This window comes from Aotus nancymaae, unplaced genomic scaffold (genome assembly GCF_030222135.1).
Source record: "Aotus nancymaae isolate 86718 unplaced genomic scaffold, 86718_ANA_hifiasm-v0.15.2.pri h1tg000075l, whole genome shotgun sequence".
Taxonomy (NCBI): Eukaryota; Metazoa; Chordata; class Mammalia; order Primates; family Aotidae; genus Aotus; species Aotus nancymaae.
Genome location: NW_026988490.1, coordinates 2,044,984 through 2,066,526, shown reverse-complemented (window position 1 = coordinate 2,066,526; position 21,543 = coordinate 2,044,984). Strand labels below are relative to the sequence as shown.

The following is a 21,543-nucleotide window of genomic DNA, read 5'->3' as shown; positions in this document are numbered from 1 at the left end:
CCTGGAGGGGTTGTCAGGAGGCCTCTGTCTAGGCTGGATTCTTCAACGGATTTGCTGTCCATCTCTCGCTGTCCGCAAGTGAGGATGTTTGCAGACGCGATCTTAAAGTGTGTGAACTCAGCAAGCTGCTTGTGCAGAATGGCAGTGATTTTCCCCTCTGTGGTTGGATCCTTCCACAGAGGGCTTAGAAATGTCCTGTGAATATAACCAGATTTTTAGACTTGGTCTACTCCAGCTACCCTAGAATAGTAATTCAGTTTATTCTAGAACTGAACAGTGATTGCCCCCATCAAAAGAGAATTCCTTTTCTTCCTTCATGCCTAGTCTCTCATGTGTCCTTTTTTCCACTTTATTCTCAGTGAATTAGCTGCTTTGCCAAAAGAAAAGCAGAACCCTCACGTAGATATTTGCTTATTTTGAGGCAAGCCTGTGGGCAACACCATGGCCCATCTGCCTCCCACCTCCCACATCCTGCTTTGGCCTCAGGTTCCCATTTTCCCCAGGTGAGTAAGTTATCATCTCCAAGTGATTTCATGGTCCAGTTAACGTAGAAATGGCCATGGCAAGCTGGAGGAAAAAGAAAATACAATAGGTAGGGCCTGGAGACCTCCCACAGGCTATTGTGTCTCCAGAGGATGTTTATAGAAGGTTTGTATTTATAGCCTTCATGGAGGGCAGAACCAGAGGAAAGTGGCTCAAATTGCAGACAGGGAGTTTGTAGATGGAGCTCATCTGTTGTAGGTGCTTAAAGCACCTGTCTGCCTGGTGGAAGAGAGAACATGTCGGGGAACAACCTAGTTCCCCGCCAGCAACCTGATTTTACAATGACTTTTTCGCCTTTATTTCTATGCTGTTATCTGTTAAATGCCAATCTGTCTAGTCTGCTTCTTACCTAAGTAAAACAGAGGACATCTGTACGCGACACACACAGATTCATGTACTATTAAAGCTGGTATTTGCAGCCACGAGAAAGCAGCCATTGCCTCCTACCCTGCATAAAAATGACATCCATTTCTCTTGGTTAGTCGCTGTAGAGCGTCGATCACAACCTGACTTTGGCTGGTCGTGGAGGAAATACACCTGTGGCTGAGTACAAACTAACTTTGTCTCTTTTCTTTTCCCCCCAGGATTATACCTTAACCATGTATTTTCAACAATATTGGAGAGATAAAAGGCTCGCCTATTCTGGGATCCCTCTCAACCTCACGCTTGACAATCGAGTCGCTGACCAGCTATGGGTGCCTGACACGTATTTCTTAAATGACAAAAAGTCATTTGTGCATGGAGTGACAGTGAAAAACCGCATGATTCGCCTTCACCCTGATGGGACGGTGCTGTACGGGCTCAGGTCTGTGTGCCTCTTCAGGGCCAACTTTGCAGCTGCATGGTGCATGGGTGTTGAATACCTCGCTTGAGACGATCGGCGTTAAGTGAGGCAATGACCTCAGATTAATTAGGAAGCATCCATGAAGCACTTTGCAGAAAAAAACAATCTCATAACCATAAAATTTGGGGCATTACTGTTACTATGAATAGTCATCAAGCAGTTGAAAAACAGCCACCTGTGGATCAATTGTGTGTACTTGGATTGCCATGTCTAAGAACACAGATTCCCTCAGGATGCATTTCCACATCATAGCCACAGAGGCCTGTAATTAATATCACCCTGACACTGCAGTGGCTTCAGTGAGGTTTTTTCGAAGCTGTTTACACAGTTGAAAAAAATGTCCGTTGTGCAAATTGTAGGGTTTCCTCTCTACAGAGCTTTGTTGAGATGGTGCCACGAATATTTATGGGAATGACTAAGTGAGAGTTTTCCTGATGAGAAACATCTCTCTTCAGCTCTCATAACATAATCACTCAAATCAGGACACCAGACTGTCTTCCTGAGTCCCAGTGAGGAGGCCCTGGACTTCTCTGGTTGCTCTGGAAACTGCCAGGCCTTTCCATGGGGCTCCATCCCAGCTGGTAGTCAATTCTTTTGAATATCACCTTGCTAAATGGTGCTCTTAAAAACCTTCTGTCTCACATAGATTTTTCCTGATTTTTGGTTTGCTTTGTTTTAGAACAGTATTTTGTGTGTATCTGTGTATGTTTCTCTATTTCCTGGCCTCCAAGTGCCTTTGGGATCCTCCAGCAGTGACTGTCTGTGTTGAATGGGACTGATGTGGATAGCTTGGAAAAAAGGTGTATCTCAAAATGTTGTGAGCCCACAGCCTTTGAGCTGAGAGTCTAACAGCTATACGTGAAATCGTAACAGTGTATATTTAAATCCACACCCCTGTGACTTTCATGCCTCAAGACGGCAGAGTGAATTATTTAGCATTGCCTCAAATAGAACGTGTGAGTGACTTTCTCAGAACCACAGTGTAGAGACCAGAAGTTGGGATTTTAGTAAAATCAGATGTTTTTATTGGTAAGTGGCACATGTCAACCAGGCAGTGGTGTTCCTTTAAAAAGAGTCTAGCCCAGAGTTTCTTTGGGAGGTTTTCAGCATTTTATGTTTTTGCCTGAAAATGAGACCTGTGGTTGTAAAGCTGCAGAGGTTCAGCTTCCAGTAAGTGCATCAGCCGTACCAAAGACGATAGACGATTCAGAAGTCTTGGGAACGTAGAATGAGGAGCCATTTACCTGCCCCCACCCCCAAAAATACTGAAGTGAAAGAAGCTGATGTGTGTGTGTAAATGTGTATGAGTTTGTGTGTGGGTGTGTGCTGAGTTTTTTGTATGTGTGGTATGTGGTGTGTGTGGTGTATACTTGTGTGGTGTGTGTGTGTTGGGTTTGTTGTGTGTGGGTGGTGTTTGTGGTATGTGATGTGTCCACTTGTATGTGTGGTATGTGTTGTGTTGCTGTGTACTGTGCATGGGTGTGTGGTGTGTGTTTTGTGTGATAATGTGTGTGTTGCATGTGTGTGTGCCTGTGTGTGTGTAATGGGGAAGAGAAACAAGAAGCAAATAACAAAAATTAATCTAGGAATTTTGGACTTTTGAAACAAAACATGCTATTTGGATTTTCTCCACTTTTATTTTTGCATTCTTTATTGTTTATATCAGAAGTGGAGTATGTCAGTATGGCTCTGTATGTCTTTGTTAGAAGCAAAGACCTTTAACTCTGTTAAAATAGAATTGTGTAATACATAGAAAAGCTCCATAATAAATTCCCCAACTCTTTGAAAATGTTGGATTTCAGGTAAGAATAAGATAAACCAAGAAAATAAAAATTGCTTGGTCTGTAAGTTTATATGTTGAAGTTAAATAATAATGTGATAATAAGCCATGGGAAACCTTTAGGAGTAAACTTTATATAATAACCTAAAAAGCCATAGTCAAAATTATATCCATTATGCCTCTCAAACAGCCTCTTAAATCAATAGATGGATTTCTAAGTAAGTAGCTGTTTTTGCAAGTATAGTACAGTTATATACCTTAGCTGTCTGTTTAGAGCATCATATTTTTGAAACAGTTCTTTAGAGCTACATAGACCTGGATAAGATGTCATAAAGAAAATCTCCACAGTGCAGACTGATCACTACATTCTTCATGTGTCTAGCAGCTAAATTTATGTCATCCGCTCATTAGAAATGGGCTGTTCTAGAAATTTCTGCCTTGATATTTAAAAACCACATAGCTCTAGAGATTGATTTGAACTTTTGGGCAAAAGATCAAATTAATAAGTCACAACACTGATCATTAAATTCATATACATGTATTCTTTGCTATTCTATGTAAACTTCAGTACCATTTATTTATTGTACATGTGACCTTTGATAGAAAAACAAGGTATGAGTGCTCATATGGATCAGCCACCCTTCATCCTCCCCTTGCCCCCAAGCCCCACCTTCCCTCCCCTGCCTTTTTACTGTTGCACTTGCTGGATGGCATCATGGCAGGCCAGGAGTGGGCCAGCGTGTGTAACTCAGCGATGCCCTGCATCCTGTTGCTGGATAGGTATGATGGCACTGGCCTGGAGGACGTCTGGCACAGCTGAGAGCACTGAAGTTAAATTCCCTATGGTGGAAGGTTTGCAGAGAACTGGGGTTGTTCCCGCTCTCCTGCTTGTAAGCTACTGCCAGGAAAGGTCCTGCCCAACAGAGAATGATTTCCTACTGATTATGTGCTTGAAATACTGGTTGGACTGGCTGTGTCACTGAGACCTTCAGATGGAATTTCTCTCACCCCTGGACACTGGGATTGGCTCTCGCCTTGTCTCTCCAGCCGTAGCCTGCCCTGGTAGGTCAGTCACCACTTAGTTCCTCTGGGCTTCTTTTGTTATTCATGCCCAGCCATTATGGGAACACCATCAGTGGGCTTTTGCTTTTATCTAGGCTAGATGAAGACCTTTGGCTGTAGATGAGCTGTCCATGACGCAGGTTTGTACGTCAGCTCAGCCTTATTCTGGGAAATCATTAATCCTTAACTGTGATGACTCTGCAAAAGTGGTCACTGACCACTCATGCAGATGCTTGAGAGTGATCACATTCTCGTAGTGATAAAAGGTTGTTTTAAATCATGAGCCAATTTTCCCGTGACTCTTGTAGCCAGCCCCTTGAGCTTGAAACTTGGGCTAACACTAGCTTGCTCTTCTTACCAGCTTGAGCTCAGCTGAATATGACTGAGATCCCTGCACAGGCTTAAGTCAACATGTGGTGGGAGAGAATGCTTTGGACAAGGCATGCATGCCATCCTAAAATGAAACATGAATCCTTGACAGTTTCCTTTGGGCAATCAAACCTTTTAAGGAACCAGGAAGATCTTGGCTGACTAAGAGACTAATGGGCCTTTGTCCTGTCCTAGTCACAGATTTTCTGTTTTTTGTTTGTTTGTTTTTTGATGCTCCTTCTGATGTGAGAAGGCAGAGTTATCATCCCTTTTCCAGACTTTCTTTTTCAGTCTGTTGGCCTTCTGATGTCATTGAACGTCTCATCTTGCATCACTAAGTGTACTTTGTAATGTGGTCTTTTCTTCACGTCATTCATGTTGTATCTTCATATCATTTCCATGATGTTACGAGTTGGCAAGGGGGGTTCACAAAATAGTATTCAATTTACTCCAAAAGGCACCTGGGAATCTGAGACTGAGTCATCGAAACAACATAATCTGTATTTTCCCTGAGAAACTTGTTGCAAAATCTGTTGGGCAGTATGTTATAAAGTTCCCACTTGTGGTTAAAATATGTTTTAAATTGTCAAAATTGCCATTTCTATACTTAAAGATTGAAAGCAATATTAAAATGAAGCCAGAACTTGTATCAGAAGATTCAAATTAAATCATCGGATTCATTTGACCAGGATCTTATTCTGAAACTGCATTTTATACGGTCGTTCTGTTAAAATACTTTTCTCCTCAGAAAAGATATAAACTCGCAGAGGTATTAGGGCTCATATGATTTTGATGCAGCCGTCTCTAACTCCCAAACCCTTGTTTTGTCACCGTCTCCCAAATTATGTAGCTAAAACGCATGTTGATAAATTTCTTACCAGATGGGATTATGCCATTTTACACTCCCACCAGCAGTAAAGAACATACAAGCTTTAGGACTGTGATACCTGCTTTGGAATTTATTATTACTGAGGCTACTGTAAGTAATTATCCATTTCCTTCATCTCTCAAGGCTGGTGAAGATCGCCTGACTCACTAAATTCTGGCTCAGACACTTTCTGCTCCCCACACCCAGCATGTTCTATTCTTCTCCTCCTTACAAGGACTTTTCTCACCTTCTCTGCAAATTCCCCCATTGCTTGGATTTGATGAGATTACGTCGTACTTTAATTGGAAACACAGAAACTTTATCTTTGCGTTACAAAGAGCCCACCTGAGCTGTCTGTTGCTCACTCTTTGCCTCTCCTCTCAAAATGGAGAACGGCTCCCTGACCATTTCCAAAATGAAGTTCCGCTTGGTACCCTCTCACTACTGGAGGACTCGGCCCCTGCAGTCCTGACCTCTCCCTTTCTGCTCCTTTCCCCCTCCCTCACCATGCTTCCAATACATACTCTTTCCTCCCACTCTTCAGAAACATCAGGCATGCCCCTGTCGCAGGGTCTTTGCATGTGCCCTGATGGATATGGACTACTCTGTGTCTAGATGGTCATGTGTTCAGCATCATTGTGATATAATGAGGTAATTAAGGATTGCTCAACTGTTACACTTATAGGGAGAGCCCTTCTCTGATCATTCATCACTTTCTATTACATTACCTTTCTGGTTTGTTATCACAGGACTTATCCAGAGCTGACTATCTTGTCAGTTTATTGCATTTCTTACTTTTTGACTCAATGTTTCCATTCATGATGCTAAGGAAGCCACCGTGAGAATATAAACTCTTTGAGAAAAGAATGGTTTCTGTCTTGTTCATTATTCCATCCCCAAATTCTAGAGTAGTACTTGGTGGGGGAAAAAAGTATTGCATGAGAGTTAACCTTGAATTCCATTTGGCCTTTCTGTAGTACTTACATTCCATTTAGATGTTCAATCCCTTGGAATCTGTCTTGGTGTAGGATGTGATACAGCTATACATTTTTGTTCTATTTCTTTCTTTTGAGACAGGGTCTTGCTCTGTTGCCCAGGCTGGAGTACAGTGGCACAATCATGATTCATTAATACTTCCAACCTCCAGGCTCTCATGATCCTCTTGCCTCAGCCTCCTGAGTAGCTGTGACCACAGAGAGAGGCGTTTTATTATGTTGCCAGACTGGTCTCAAACTTCTAGCCTCAAGCAATCCTCCAGCCTTGGCCTCCCAAAATGCTGGAATTACAAGCATGAGCCACCATGCCCTGTCTAATTATTTTGTTCTTAAATGCTTAGCTGTTTGTCCCAATACTTACCGGTTTATTCTTCCACATTAACTTTAGAATCATTTATCAAATTCCTAAAAGTATAGCTTGTGTTGTTTGCCGTAATTATGTACATTTAGCACTACTTTGGCAAGAGCAAAGCTCTTAACATTTCTTGCTAAACTTACTCCACTTTTTGAAAGTGTGATGCTTTTAGAAGTGGGATCATTGCTCCATTAATTTTCTAGCTGTTTTCCCTGGTATGTAGGAAGGCTTATGGTCAATTTGTATATAACTACCTTTAAGTATGCATGTATCAAAATTACATCTAGCCAGTCTAATCTTTCACGATTTTCAACAGTTGAGTTAATCCTGACAATTTTAGTCTTACAATCATATTGCTTATAATGATAATTTTTATCTTCATTTTCAGTTGTTGTTATTCATATTTCTACTTTACTGCATTGACTTCAGAACTTCCAGAACAATGATAACCAGTGATAACAGTGTTAATATCAGCACATTTTTCGTTATAATGGATGCTTCTTGTGGCCCACGATGAAGGAGGAGTTGTACTTTTAGTTTAATGTACCGATTCCTTATTCTTTTACTTCCATTATTTTTTGTTCCTGATACATAAATTAATATCTTTAAGTCCACCAACACCACTATGCATTTTGTGCACTTTAGAAATTCACATTCAGGCATGTGACCAGTAAGCATGTTAGTGCCAATACTGTCTATGCAGAAGAGCAAGAACAGTGTGAAATAAAGCAATGCGAGCATTTATGCGAATGTGTATCCATGCTAAATCTGGCTTTAGGCTTAACTGTGTTAAAAAGGAATTGACAAACTGCCACTGTATTTCATTACAATATTTCTCATTTTGCCATCTTCAGCACTAGGAGCTTTACCTATGACCAATGTTAATTAAACACATTTCTCCAATTTTCTATCTGGTTTTAAAACAATGTTTTATTATCTAAACTTCTCAACTTTCTATTTCCTCTGCATGTGCATGAAGATAGACATACAGAGAAACAAAAAGAATTACATATGCCTTATACAGACATGCTTGGACTTTGTTTTTTCCTAAATTTTCTGTTTTTTAAGTAATCAGTCATTTTACTTTAGGACAAAAATTTAGCATAGGCCATAATTTGAATCAACTTTTAGATCAAATCTGAATTAGACAAAATTACTCCTATTAAACAAGTAGACATCTTCTTTGGCATATTTTATATTCAAAATTATTCACTGCAATTATTCTTAGTAATATTAAATTTTGCAAAAGCCTAAGTAGCAAGAAATCCTGAACTGCCTTTCAAGTGTTAGCATTTTATATATGAAAACCATTCTACAATTTATAGAAATATGTTTCCTCATAATTTTTATTTGACTAGAAATGAGCCAGATATACAATGAACATCAAAAGAATTTTAAGGTTTTAAATTACACAAAAAGTTCACCTACAGGATTTATTGTATTTACATTTACTCAAATCTTTCATTCTTAAACAGTTTATCTAGATTAATTCTGAAAACTATTATACAAAGCTAGTTATCATTTCTAGTTACTTCCTTGTTAGCTATTTTTTAATTAATCTGTGAATATCAGGTGTTCACTTATGTAAGAACCTTGAGATTAAATACATGAGTATTTTGGCCAGTAGCTCAGAAGATTCAGCTGTTTTCATTAAATCAACAACCCTAAATTAGTCATTTCTGAAACAATGTCACATAAACAAAGATCATTTTGTTTTGGCTGAGTTATAATTTTATAACCTGTGCCAAATCCTGACACCTCAAAATATCTAGCAGAGACAAATATAAAACCCAGACAAAAATGTATGCTGACAATTTTGAAGACATTTCTATTTTCATTTTTTACTTTGGAACTCTAGCAATGAGAAAACAATACAAACCCACCAGTTTACAAACAGGTTTACATGCTTAAACTTTATTTGTTCTGATAGGTAATCCAATGAAGGCTGTGAACCACAGTTTTAGGTAAAGCAGTTTCCAGTGTTATTTTAAAGGCCAGACTTCCTGAGGCTCCAGAGATGACTGGGACCAAACAGCACTGCAGAAGATCATCACATAGTTTCATCCCACTTTCCTATTTAACAGCAAAATGAGGTCCGTAGGGAGCCCAAACTTCTCCAGATTCTAAAGAATACCGGGGCCCAACAGTATTATAAAAGAAATCAGCTTATCAAATTCTGATTTCCCATTACTATGTTGATACACACACAAACAATCACCAAAACACAATCCAACTGCTGCAAAACCAACACATTTGTGGTCACGGAACCAAAATCTGTTGCTGAAATACCAGGGGTTTAGTCTAGGTCTGTCTGCAGGCCACACAGAAAGCCCGTCACTGAGATGAGTGTTGCCAAGGCAGAAGACTTTCTCCAGCTGCTTCAGCTGAAGACATGGGAGATCAGTCTCAAAGCCTTCTCTTCAGCCAACTAAAATTAGGGGTTGTTTTTTCTATTACTTTTAGTGGAAAAAAAAACACAATTACTTTTGCACCAACCTAATGTATTAGCAGGGAAAAAAATTATATATGGGAAAACAGGAATTAGGGAGGGATAAGGAAGAGGAGACGGTCAACAGGAAGCAGATCAGGCCATCGTGATGGGTGAAGGTCCGGCGTGTCATTGTCCAGATGTGGTGAGCCAGTAGATTTCAGCTCCTTGATACCATCTGAGGGGCCTGATGGTTGGTTTCCTGAGAGAAGGACTCAGGGAAGATAATGTAAGTTTCTCAGGTTTGAAGAAGGGGAGCGTCAGTTTCTACAGTTACTCAAAAGAAACTGTAAACAACAGTTCTATGGGACAATTGGGCCAGTTTCAGAATAATTAAATCAAGTGAGTTAACATATTTATCTAGCTAGCTAGTATTTGAACTGACATTTTTGTGCATGTGTGTGGTAAGAACATTTCAAATTTATTCTCTCAGCAACTTTGAAATGTATAAAACTCTATTATTAACTATATTCACCATGCTCTTCAATAGAACTTAGAACATATTATTCCTGCCTAACAGATTTTTTAAAAATAATAGGGGAAGTCCTTTATTTTATTATGTGACAACATACAGCAGCTGCCTAACCACACAATGCAGATATGAATAGGGAAGATGGCTCAGAAATAGCAGTACTAGTGACTCAAGTAGTTACCTTTATATGATAAAAGGAATAAAGTTTTGACTGATTTAAAGGAGTTTTAAAATGCATTTTTTATTGAGTAGATTTATTTTATGTTTTCTTAAAAGAATTATTGTATTGAACCAAAAATAAACTAAGTATAGTTTGTTCACATAATGAATCTACCTGCGAAGACATGCTTACAAATCACCATTTGATAATCATTGCCCCATTCCCCCCATCCTCCATTTGCTGTAACCACTGTTCTATTCTCTGCTTATATGAGTTCGATTGTAGATTCCACAAATAAGTGAGAATATGTGGTATTTATCTTTCTGTGACTGTTGTAATTCACTTAGTATAATGGTCTCGAATTCCATCCATGTTGTTCCAACTGACAGAATTTCTTTCTTTATTAAGACTGAATAGTATTCCATTGAAGTGGTGGTGGTGGTGTATGTGTGTGTATCATTTAAAAATCCATTTATCTGTTGATGGACACTTAGGTTGATTCCATAACTTGGATACTGTTAATAGTGCTTCAGTGAACTTGGAGTTGCTGACATCCCTTTAGCAAATTGATTTCAAATCTTTTGGGTAAAAACCCAGAAATGGGATTGCTGTAGCATATGGTAATTTTATTTTCAGTTTTTTGAGTTTTCCATAATGGTTGTACTAATTTGCATTCCTACCAGCGGTGTGCAAGGGTGTCCTATTTTCCACATCCTTGCCAACATTTATCTTTCATCTTTTTAGTACTAGTCATGCTGACAGGTACTAGATGTTATCTCATTGTGGTTTCAATTTGTATTTCCCTAATGATTACTGATGTTGAACTTCTTTTCATGTCTTTTTGGCCATTTGTAATGGCCATTTCTCTTTTGAGAAATGTCTCTTTAGGTCCTTTGCCCATTTTTTAAGTTGAGATTTTTTGTTTGTTTGTTTTCTTGCTATTGAGTTGTTCGACCTCCTTAGTATTTTGGATATTAACCCCATGACTTGCGTATGTTTCTTCCAGTCTGTTGGTTTTCTCTGTATAGTATTAATTGTTTTTGGTGTAGAAGATTTTTAGTTTGATGTAGTCTCATTTGTCTATTTTTGCATTTGTTGCATCAAATCAATTTTCAAAAATCATTAAAATAATTATCTAGACTAATGTCAGGTAGTTTTCCCCCTATGTTTTCTTTTAGTAGTTTAACTGTTCGTAGTTACATTTAAGTTTTAGTCAATTTTGAGTTGATTTCTGTATATGGTGTGAAGTAAGGGTCCAGTTTTGTTCTTCTGAATGTGGATATTTTGTTTTCCCAGTATTATTTATGGAAGAATTTCATTTGTGTCTTTTTTCATTTCATATACAGTCTCTTAAATATATTAACAGATTATATATCTTCTTTTGTGTGTATTTTGTCCTAACATGAACCAAGTAGATCTCTCTCTTTTTGTATGTTCTGCAGTGGATGATATTGTATGGGAAATTTCTATACTGGAGAGGGTTGATGTTCCTTTAAGTATTTAAAGACTTACCCATAAATATATCATTTATATGAAATTTTTTGAGGGGAAGATTTTATAAATGCATGCTACTTCGAAAAGGATCTTTAGTAACATTTTCCACCCTAGCACACAGGGCTTCAGTTTCTGCACTGCTTCTTGGTCTCTAGGTTTTCTGCTTGCATTAATCTTGAGGGTTCATGTTTTTCAGGAAGATGTCATTTTTATTTGGACTTTCTAATCTAACCCCTATGTTGGGTTGTTCTGCAGTGGGCAAGTGTATCCACACCGACCCCTAAAGGCTGAGGAAGCTGCGAGGCTAAAGAAAGAGGCTGACAAATGCAGTTTCTTAGAAAGACACATTTAATGAGAACTTGTGAGCAGGGGCCATGTCTTTGTCTCAGGCAGCAGTGAGACAAGACGGTGGATCCTCACACCATTGCCCTCGATCCAGGGCTTATACACCATAGGGAGGGAGTGTGCAGGACAGTTGAAGTTGACTTGTCAGGGAGAGGCAAGAATGCTATGTAAATCTGCCTAAGGGCAGGATTTATGGTAAAGGCTGTTTTGACCTAAGGTCAACATTTATGGTAACAGTAGAAAAAGTAGAAATCTTAGAGGCATTCCTGGAACAGGTGTTAATCAGAAGTCAAAATGGCAGGTTACCATCGAAAATGGGGTTGCTTCAGGCTCCACATAGGTGGTAACATCAGCAAAGTGGCAGACTAAAAAGCTCCAAGCCCTTGTCCTCTCACAGAAACATCAAAGCATAACAAAACAAAAACTAGAAACTATCTGAACCAACCTTGTAGAAGCTCTGGAAATCAATTTAAGGTTCACAGTAACCAATCAAATGCCCAATCAAGAAAAAAGCTATATTAAAAACAATGGGAAAGTTTCATGGCATTTTTCACTTGCCATTTCCCCACCCACATCCTATGGCGGGGATTGTTTTGGTTTTGAGCAGGCAGCAGCCTAGTTCCCAGTACTCCCTCTCCAGCAGAGGGAGCAGAGCAGATCTTATTTGCAAATTATTGTGTACATATGTTCCAAACTGTCTGGACGATGCCTGAAGGACTGAAGCAAGATGTTCATCTCAGTTTTACCGAACTCAGAATGCAAGCAAAAGAAGGGTCAGGCAGTGCTCATGAAGGCTACAGGGTGAAGACAAACCTGAAGATGGCTGGGACGGGAGATTTTGGATGGAAGCATAACATAGACCATCTAAAGCCCAAAGGAGAAGCTGGGATGAGACTCCTAGATAAATTAGATCATTCAAAAGCAGCCACATATACAGAGGTGCTTAAAAATCCATTCTCATGCATAGGCAAGAGGTATGCTCAGAAAAGTCCTAAGGAACCTCCAATATTTGCTTTTGCCTAATCCCTAGGCTCAGAGGAAAGTGTTTACAAAATGCCCCAGCACATAACAAATCTGCAAAGACTGAGATAGAAAGCTGTTCTCTTTTTTGTTTGTGTGTTTTTGGTTTGTTTGTTTCAGCTCTTGGCACTTAAAGAAATTCTCGTTAAAACATTTTCCAGGTGTGGTGACTCATGCCTGTAATCCTAGTGCTTTGGGAGGCCAAGGTGGGAGTATCAGTTGAGATTAGGAGTTTTAGACCAGCCTGGGCAATGTAACAAGACCCCAACTCTACCAAATAAATAAATAAATAAATAAATTTTAATAAATAAAAAATCTAGCCAGGCATCGTGGTACATGACTGTAGTCCCAGCTACTTGGGAGGCTGACACAGGAAGATCGCTTGAGTCCAGGTGTTTGAAGCTACAGTAAGCTATGGTCATGCCGTTACACTCAGTCTAGGCAATACAGTGGGATCCCATCTGTAGTAAATGAATACATAGGTAAATAAATTAAAAACATTGGCTAAACATGAGCTAAAGCAATAGAGAATTCACTGATTAAACTGGGCAAGAAATAATGTTTTCAAAAAAAGTTTAGAAATGACTCAAAACAAATGGAGTGATAAAGGTAAAAGCAGCAAACCGTAGGGAAAGGAAAGAATCTGATTTTCAGAGTGACGGCTTTATAATAATGAAATGCCCAATTTTCAGGGGAGAAGCATCACAAAGCATAAAAAGAAAGAGGAAAACATGGCTTAGTCAAAGGAACAAAATAAATTGGCAGAAATCTAAATATTGGTCTTACTAAAGACTTTAAGTAATCTCTTTATTCAAATAGGTAAGGGAAAACATGGACAAACAACTAAAGGAAACGGGGAAAAAAGATAATAGCCATCCTGTTTTTTTTGTGGTTTTGACTTGCGTTTCCTTAAACCACAATGAGATACTACATCACACACATTAGGATGGCTATTATAAATATATTTTAAAATGAAAAGAACAAATGTTGGCAAAATCAAGAAAAAAATGGGAATCCTTAGGGATTGCTGATGGGAATTTAAATTTATTCAGTCACTGTGGAAAGCATTATGGTGGTTCCTCAAAATTTAAATATAAAATTAGCATATTGTCCATAATTCCACTTCTAGATATATACAGAAGGAGTGACCCAAACAGGTATTTGTATGCCTATGTTTATAGTGGGATTCTTCATAGTAGCCAAAAAATGGAAACAATCCGAATGTCTACCAACAGATGAATGGATAGATCAAATATGTTATATCCATATAATGGAATGTTTTTCAGTTTTAAAAAGGTATGAAATTCTTGTACATGCTACAACATGGGTGAACCTCGAAAACAATGTGGTAAGTGAACTAAACCAGGCAGAAAAGGACAAAGATTTCACTTACCTGATTTCGCTTATATGCGGTGACCAACAGAATAGGTCAATTCATAGAGACGGTATGTGGACTAGAGATTTCCTGGGCCTGGGCCTGGGGTTAGGGTAATTGACGTTATTGTTTAAAAGGTACAGAGTTTCTGTTTGCGATGATGAAAACGTTCTGGAAATGGATAGTAGTTTTGATTGAATGCCAGTGTAAATGCACTGAGTTACACACTTAAAAATCACTAAAATGAGACATTTTATATTGTGTATATTTCATTTTCATTAATTTTTTTATTTTATGTTTGTGTTTAATTCACTGATTTCGATGCTGTTTGGTTTTGCTCTGTCTAATAAAACTCTGTTACATATCGGTTTTATCCCCTCAATTGTCTATCATCTCCTCTGTTTTCAAAGCTTCGTTTTTCTACCTCTGCCTTTGAGTAGGTTTTACAAGTTTGCACTCTACTTTCTACTCAAAGTAGGGTCACCCTGATTAGCATCATTATCTGGGAACATTATCTGGGAATTTCAGAATTAAAGACCCACCCAGTTCCAGAATCTGAATTTTAACAAGATCCCTCAGTAACTTATGTTCCCATTAAAATGTAAGAAGCCTTCCATGCCATTAAATGATTTTCAGCCATGTTAATTACGTTGTCTTTGTCTTCAGAACAGATTTCAATTTGGCATTTGTGGCTGGGATTTCTTGCATTCATCTTTCAGTGTTACAGCTTCTTCTATGTCTTCATTTCAGAATGTTCTTTTGTCTCCCTGTTTGTTCTTCTTGAAAAGAGGCCGTATCCACTCATACCTTTTAGTAACCATTCACATCATCTGTATTTTTCAACTTTCATTTTCTGTGCTTCCATTGCTTTTCGTAGGACACCTCTTTTATTCAGAATGTTTATGCTTAGGTGAGACAGAGTCATAGAAACAAAGTGACTTTCTAGTGATTATGGAGACAATGATCTTGACTTCAGTTTCACTCTCAAGTTGGAAGCTGTGGCCTCTAGGATAGAAATGTGAACATCAGGTGAAGGTGCTCCATTTGCCTGGTTCTCATTTAACTAGGGTAGGTCTTTCTGTCTGGCTGCTGAGTTATAGCTAAGCCATGAATTAAGACACACTGTGTGGTGCTTTGGGTAGAGTCTTGAGTGACCTTTTCTGTCTTGGCGTGCATGTCTTCCTCCAGCTGTGACAACTCACCTTCTAGCCTCTGGGTTCCATGCATTTGCCCATATACCCCCAACCACATTCATCCAGGGACTTGTGTCCTCTGAGGTTGGAGACACAGATAGCAAGCTATTATTTTTGCCCTGTCTCATGGAAGTTTGTGTGGGGATGGGGGTAGTCTATAATCTGTGTAACTACCAGCCAGTCACAGTGGGCTGTTGACTAGAACATTAGAAGAGCTATATTTTTAAATATTACTTCATTTAAATTAATTTAAAAGAAAGAATTTTAAACGTAGATCAGAATAGTCACACATGGTTGGTATGTTTTGGACTGCAGTTCTAGACTGTGAAACCCCCGAGTACCGTGATTAGATCCAGATGGTTGGAGTGACTCCAAGTACTTTAGTGATTGCTTCGAACTGTTTTCTCTCTTCCTCTTCAGAGGGTTGAACCTGTGGTGTATTAAGAACTTCTCAGTCGGCTGTCTAGGCAGTTCCTTTCTTTCAGGTGTTCTAGAATCTGGCGTACCCTTTTTGCTCTGGTTGGAGTACTGTTGCCAGTTTGCGGCTTTGTGTAGTGGGTTGCCATATTCTTTGAAAATCAAGAGGAGGTCCATCGGGCCTGTCTCATTTGCCTGTTGGGACTACTCATTCACAAAAATTAGTATTCCTAAATGATAGTGGAGTTAGGCTTCAGTATAGAAACAGATGCTCCTATTTTAGAAAAAATGCTGTTTGCTAAGGGTTTTGCTATCTTATAACACTCCTCGGAAGTATCAGGTTGTGATTCCTAGTAATGACGAGAATTTCTGCTTTTATATGTTTGCAGTTACTTGTGCTGATTATTGTACCAGTTATCTGTTGCCACAAGAGTACTGTGTAACAGTCAGCTAGAAAGCCTCAATGCATACAATAACCCCAAAGCGCTCATTGATTGTGTGTCTGGGTTGTTAATGAGCATCTCTGCCGGTTCTGGCTGGCTCTCTCACAGACTGGGTGTAGGGGACCCATTAACCTGCCCAGGGTGGTCTCTGAAAAGATGAATGGTCGCCTCAGTCCTGCTCTCTGTGTTCGTTCTCCTGAAACCAGCAGACACTTCTGGGCATGGCTTTCTCACAGCTGAGGCAGAAGCAGAAAATTCCAGAAGGAGAACGCATCTTGGGACCTAAGCATGGGACTGGCACATGGTCACTTCCAGCCATTTATATCAGATAAAGCAAGTCACAGAGTTGGCTCACATTCCAGAGGTGGGCACACAGCCAGCTCTGCTTTGGTGAGAAGATTCTGGAAAGAGGAAAGGAATGGGCTGCTAACACTCTCAGCTTACCACAATAATTTTCCAGGAACATCCTGAAGGAGTTTCCATAGCAAAAGCCTTTGGACAGTTCTATGAATGTGTTTTCTTACATATTTCGTAAAGCAAAACAAAAATTGGGAAAACCAAAATGTTGGCCTGTGTCCTGTGACTTCTTCACATTGAATGATAAGCGTTTGGTCAAGAAAAATGCTTGGTCTGAATTACTCGACTTAGGTCCTACCTCCTAGCATCTGAGTTCCTTTTCTTGGAAAAATGATAGCTTCCTTCACCAGCCAATGCCTCCTGCCTCGGGGGAATACGAAATGAAGATGGCAGTGAGTTGCTGTAGGGTGACTGCAAAGGGTTAAATGGTTACCTATGAGGCAGTGCCTTGGCTGTGGTGCTGACCCGTGGCCATAGATGCAACTCTTGCCCAGATTTCTTGAACATTTGGGCGTCTTGAGTGCAAGCCAGAAGTCACACCAGAGGAGCTACTAACTTGCTTACAGGTCCTGTTAGCTTTACAAGATTGTGATCAGAGATCCAGGACTCCACTGAAGGCGGCTTTTTCATTGTGGTCCTCCCTGTAGCTGAAGCCAGAAAGTTCTCACACACTGACATTGGATTCAATTCCGCAGGACTGAATTCTGCAGGTAAGAACTGAATTCTGCAACATAGACTCACGGAGACCATTCGACCATAAACAAAGGGGATTCTTATCCAAGCCTCTTGACCAGTGAGCCCATGGAGGCTCTGAGAGTCCATAACCGTGCACAGCCAGAGCCATTGCTGGGAGTGCTTCTCAGCGGGAAGGTGTCCCCACTGACTCCTATGTTTGGGACATTAAAGCCACGAAGGACTAGGTCACCTGTTTCTCTTTCCATGTTTTGCTCAAGTCGCACACTTCAGCTTATGCCTCGTCTTCCTCTCACGAAGTCATTTATTCTATTAATATTTACAGGACACTTACTCTGCGTGTGTGGTCCAGGGGCGGAGGAGGGGGCGGCTGCCGTCCTAGGTACTGCGGAGAGGACCCTGGATGGGGGAATAAAGTCCTGCTCTTGTAGGCTCACCTGGGGGTGAGAGAGGGGCCAGCAAGCTCGCAAATAATGGACGTTCTGATGTGTAGGTGTAATGAAATGTAATGAAAACATTAAAAAGGATGAAGCTGAGGAGAGACAGAGACCAAGATAGTTTAGTTCCAGAAGCTTCTCTGAGAATGCTGGTCCAGGACCTTGACATCCAGTGAGAAGCCAGAGACGTCAGAATCAGTGCTTGTATTGGAAATTTTAATATTTGCTCTCCAGTGTTTACAGTGAATCAAAAATATTAATACAAATGGGGATTGCTAGAGTCATACATTGCTGGATTCACTCGAAGCATGAGTCCCAGAGTCTGACCACATCGAGCCTTCCCCAGCAGCACTGACAAGGAGCACTTTATACCTAGGTCAACAGGTGGACGCTTCAGACAAAAGAAGTAAGCATGTTTCTGACCATCAGACAACATTTCCACAGCTGCTCTACCAGGTGACATGCAGAGAATTCATATTTGTGCAATTCATAAAGACTTTGCATCCCCCCTTATGATTTATGAATTTGTGAATATTTAAAAAATAGAAATGCTGATTCCAGAAACTATTTGACAAGCTTAAAACAACTGAGACAAAATGAAAACGCTTCAACACACTGACATCTGTGGATCTTGACCACCTTGACTCGGGTTTTCTCACTCAGGTGTGCAGGGAACGGCCTCTAAGGGTGGTTGAAGACAGCACCCAAAGACGGTGCACCCCCATGTAGCTCAAAATAGGATTTTACACTTACTAGAGCTAGTGCTCTCCTTACAATTCCATTTCTTACATTTTAATAATTTTAATCCTTTTTTTTTTTGTTTTGAGATGGAGTCTCACTCTGTCACCCAGGCTGGAGTGCAGTGGTGCATTCTTGGCTCACTGCAACCTCCTCTTCTGGGTTCAAGTGATTCTCATGCCTCAGCCTCCCGAGTAGTTGGGACTACAAGCGCCTGCCATTGCACCCTTCTATTTTTTTTTATTTTTAGTAGAGACGGCGTTTCACCATGTTGGCCAGGCTGGTTTCAAACTTCGGACCTCAGGTGATCCACCTGCCTTGGCCACCCAAAGTGTTAGGATTCCAGGCATGAATCACCATGCCCAGCCTAATACTTTTAGTTCTTAAACATATCTTTAGACATATATATTTAAAAAGTGGATTAAATGTGACTATAGTTACTGCAGGAATAGCATGTAGAATATTTGTTTTCTGCCTTTATTCATTATATCTCCAATTTGACATATATAATGAGAATATTATGGGTATATATGTGTATATATATACCTTTGATATGTGTATCAATATTTGCATCTCTGTCTATATAAATTTATCTACTTTATTGCTCTTCATTCAAAACAATACTCTCACTTCCTGAATAGGCCCTTAAAAGTTGAATATATTTTGTATTTTTAAGGTAAAAGAGGTAATATAGACGTAGTGGAACATAGGGTTCAAACTGCCTGGATCTGAATGCCACATCTGCCTTCCAGTGGTATTGGAAACGTGGTCAAGCTGCTTACTCTTTTCCAAACCTTGGTTTACTCATCTGCAAAATGGATATAATAATAATAAGGCTCTATAATATGGTCGTTGTGAGATCAAACATGTGTATTAAAGTGCTTGGCACAGAACTGGGTACTGAGGAAGTGCTCAGCCAGCGTTCCATAAAGTACAGGTGTGACTGGCGGTTGTTCTAGGCGCTCAGGACGCTGAATTAGTGGCATCTGTGTGACACTGTCCAGTCCTCTGGTCCTCAGTCTTCTATCTCTTCGTCGACTTTTTTGTTTGTTTTTTCTTTCTACTTTCAGCATTTTCAAAGTATGACTGCTTGTAAAGAAAGGATGTATTGGACACAGACGCGTCTTCTGCCCCTTGGCCATTATCTTTCTCTGCTTCTCTGTCAGAAACATGCCTTGTAGCCACAGAGAGTAAGCACTGCCGTCTCTCAGTCATAAAACAAGAAACGACCAAAAGAAAGACAGGAATCTACAGAAGAGTGACACTGGGAGAGTCTGACCCAGTCCTCTCGGATGCCGATTGCTGAGCTTCACCACGATTCTGTAGGAGTAGCAGTGGAATTCTCCGATCACAGAGGTTGCAGGTGGTGCTAGATGTCGGTTAAATTATTCTGGTGGGAGGAAAAATATATATGTACTTATTGGGGAAAATATAAAACCATGAGTGTGAGTGTTGGGGATTACACAGGTGGAGCCCAGATGTCACTGTGGCCTGTCTGCCCTTGGTCGATGTCCCTAGTCTAGGCTGGAGCTCTCAGTTCTGCCGTCTGTGAAATTCCTCTTTCCGCACTGTCGCCAGGTCCATTCACTCAAAAGGCTTGCTCTCCCAACCTGTGCTGAGTTTAGCCAACGTGGATGAAGATTTTGTGCCTCGGCGGGAGTTGGGAAATGTTTCTGCTCCACAGCCTACTTCATCTCTCTGCCCCCCACACCCACCCTCTCTCTTTTTGCCTTTTGGTCCCAGCTGTTTAGCCAGTTCTTGTATCTTGATGGTTACCTTTCGTAGCATGAGCAAGAGCAAGCTCATGTGCCTCACTCTCCACTCAGAGCGTTTTCCGAGTATTTCTTCCAAATGAAGAAGAGTAGTGAGTAGATGTGTCTACCTTATCCCTGACATGAAAATAAAAAAGTGGGCTCCTTTGCTTTTCTTTTTTGTCGTGTAAATTGATAATTTATAATCGTACAGATTTATGAGTTTTGTGATGAGGGAGTTGTGTGGGGAAAAGAATTTGTGGGGTATGCAATGATGTTACAATTTATGAATGCAATGTGAATAATTAAATCAAGCTGATGAGGTGCCCAACACCTCATATACTTAACCTTGTTTTGTGGCAAGAACATTTGAAGTTTAGCGATTTGAAATGTTTTAGCTATATTCACCGTGCTGTTCAGTAGAATGCACAAAAACATTTGAAGTTTAGCGATTTGAAATGTATTAGCTGTATTCACCGTGCTGTTCAGTCAAATGCACAAAAACGGAAACATACTCTCCCAGTTTGCATCTGTATGCCCGTTGCTCACCTCCCCGTCTCCCCTCCTGCAGCTTCTGTCACCACCGTTCTGCTCTCCACTTCTCTAAGTTCATAGTTTTAATTCCACGTACAAGTGAGAACATGTGGTATTTGTCTTTCTAGGCCTGACTTATTTCACTTAGCCTGATGTTCTCCAATTCCATCAATGTTGTCACAAATTTCAGAATTTCCTTCTCTCTCTCTCTTTGTTTTTTTTTTGTTGTTGTTTGTTTTTTTTTTGCTGTTGTTGTTGTGGTTTTGTGTTTTTTGAGACAGAGTCTCGCTCTGTTGCAAGGCCAGAGTGCAGTGGCGCAATCTTGGCTCACTGAAACGGGGCTCCATTCTGTAACCAGCATTACAACAGAATGAGAAGACCTGGACAGCTATTGAGCTTGGTGTACTTGGTGGGAAAAGGGCAGGCTGCCACCAATTCTTCCAGCCTCACGTTCCCCTTACGCTCCAATAATGAGACCACTGCACGTGGTGTCCTCAGACAATTTGGGCATGTTTATGTTTGTGCATGCGTGTGTGTGTGTGTGTGTGTGTGTGTGTGTGTGTGTGTGTGTATTTAGGGGTGGTTTGAAAAGTGAATAAGCAAACAAACAGTAAGAAACAGTTATGTCAATTACTGACTCAGTTCAAGTGAATAGGTATATTCCAAAATATATAAGAAAATTTAAAAGTTTGATCATTGTCAGTGATGGTTTTTTTTAATTCTTCTTCATAAGATTTCGTAATTTTAGCAGCACTTTATTCTAATTTTGCATTATAGGCATCTGGTATGTACGTGGGGTTGTCAATCTGC

General features: G+C 40.1%; 1 protein-coding gene across 2 annotated transcripts in view; it reads left to right on the top strand.

Annotated features, from left to right (window-relative positions):
• The window catches only part of GABRB3 (gamma-aminobutyric acid type A receptor subunit beta3), a 249,637-nt gene that overhangs the window by 186,472 nt on the left and 41,622 nt on the right, over nt 1-21,543 (top strand). For both annotated transcript variants that reach the window (XM_021674561.2, XM_021674563.2), the window contains exon 4: nt 1,128-1,348. In XM_021674561.2, coding sequence (XP_021530236.1) covers nt 1,128-1,348 — 221 coding nt within the window. The remainder of the gene's footprint in view (nt 1-1,127; nt 1,349-21,543) is intronic.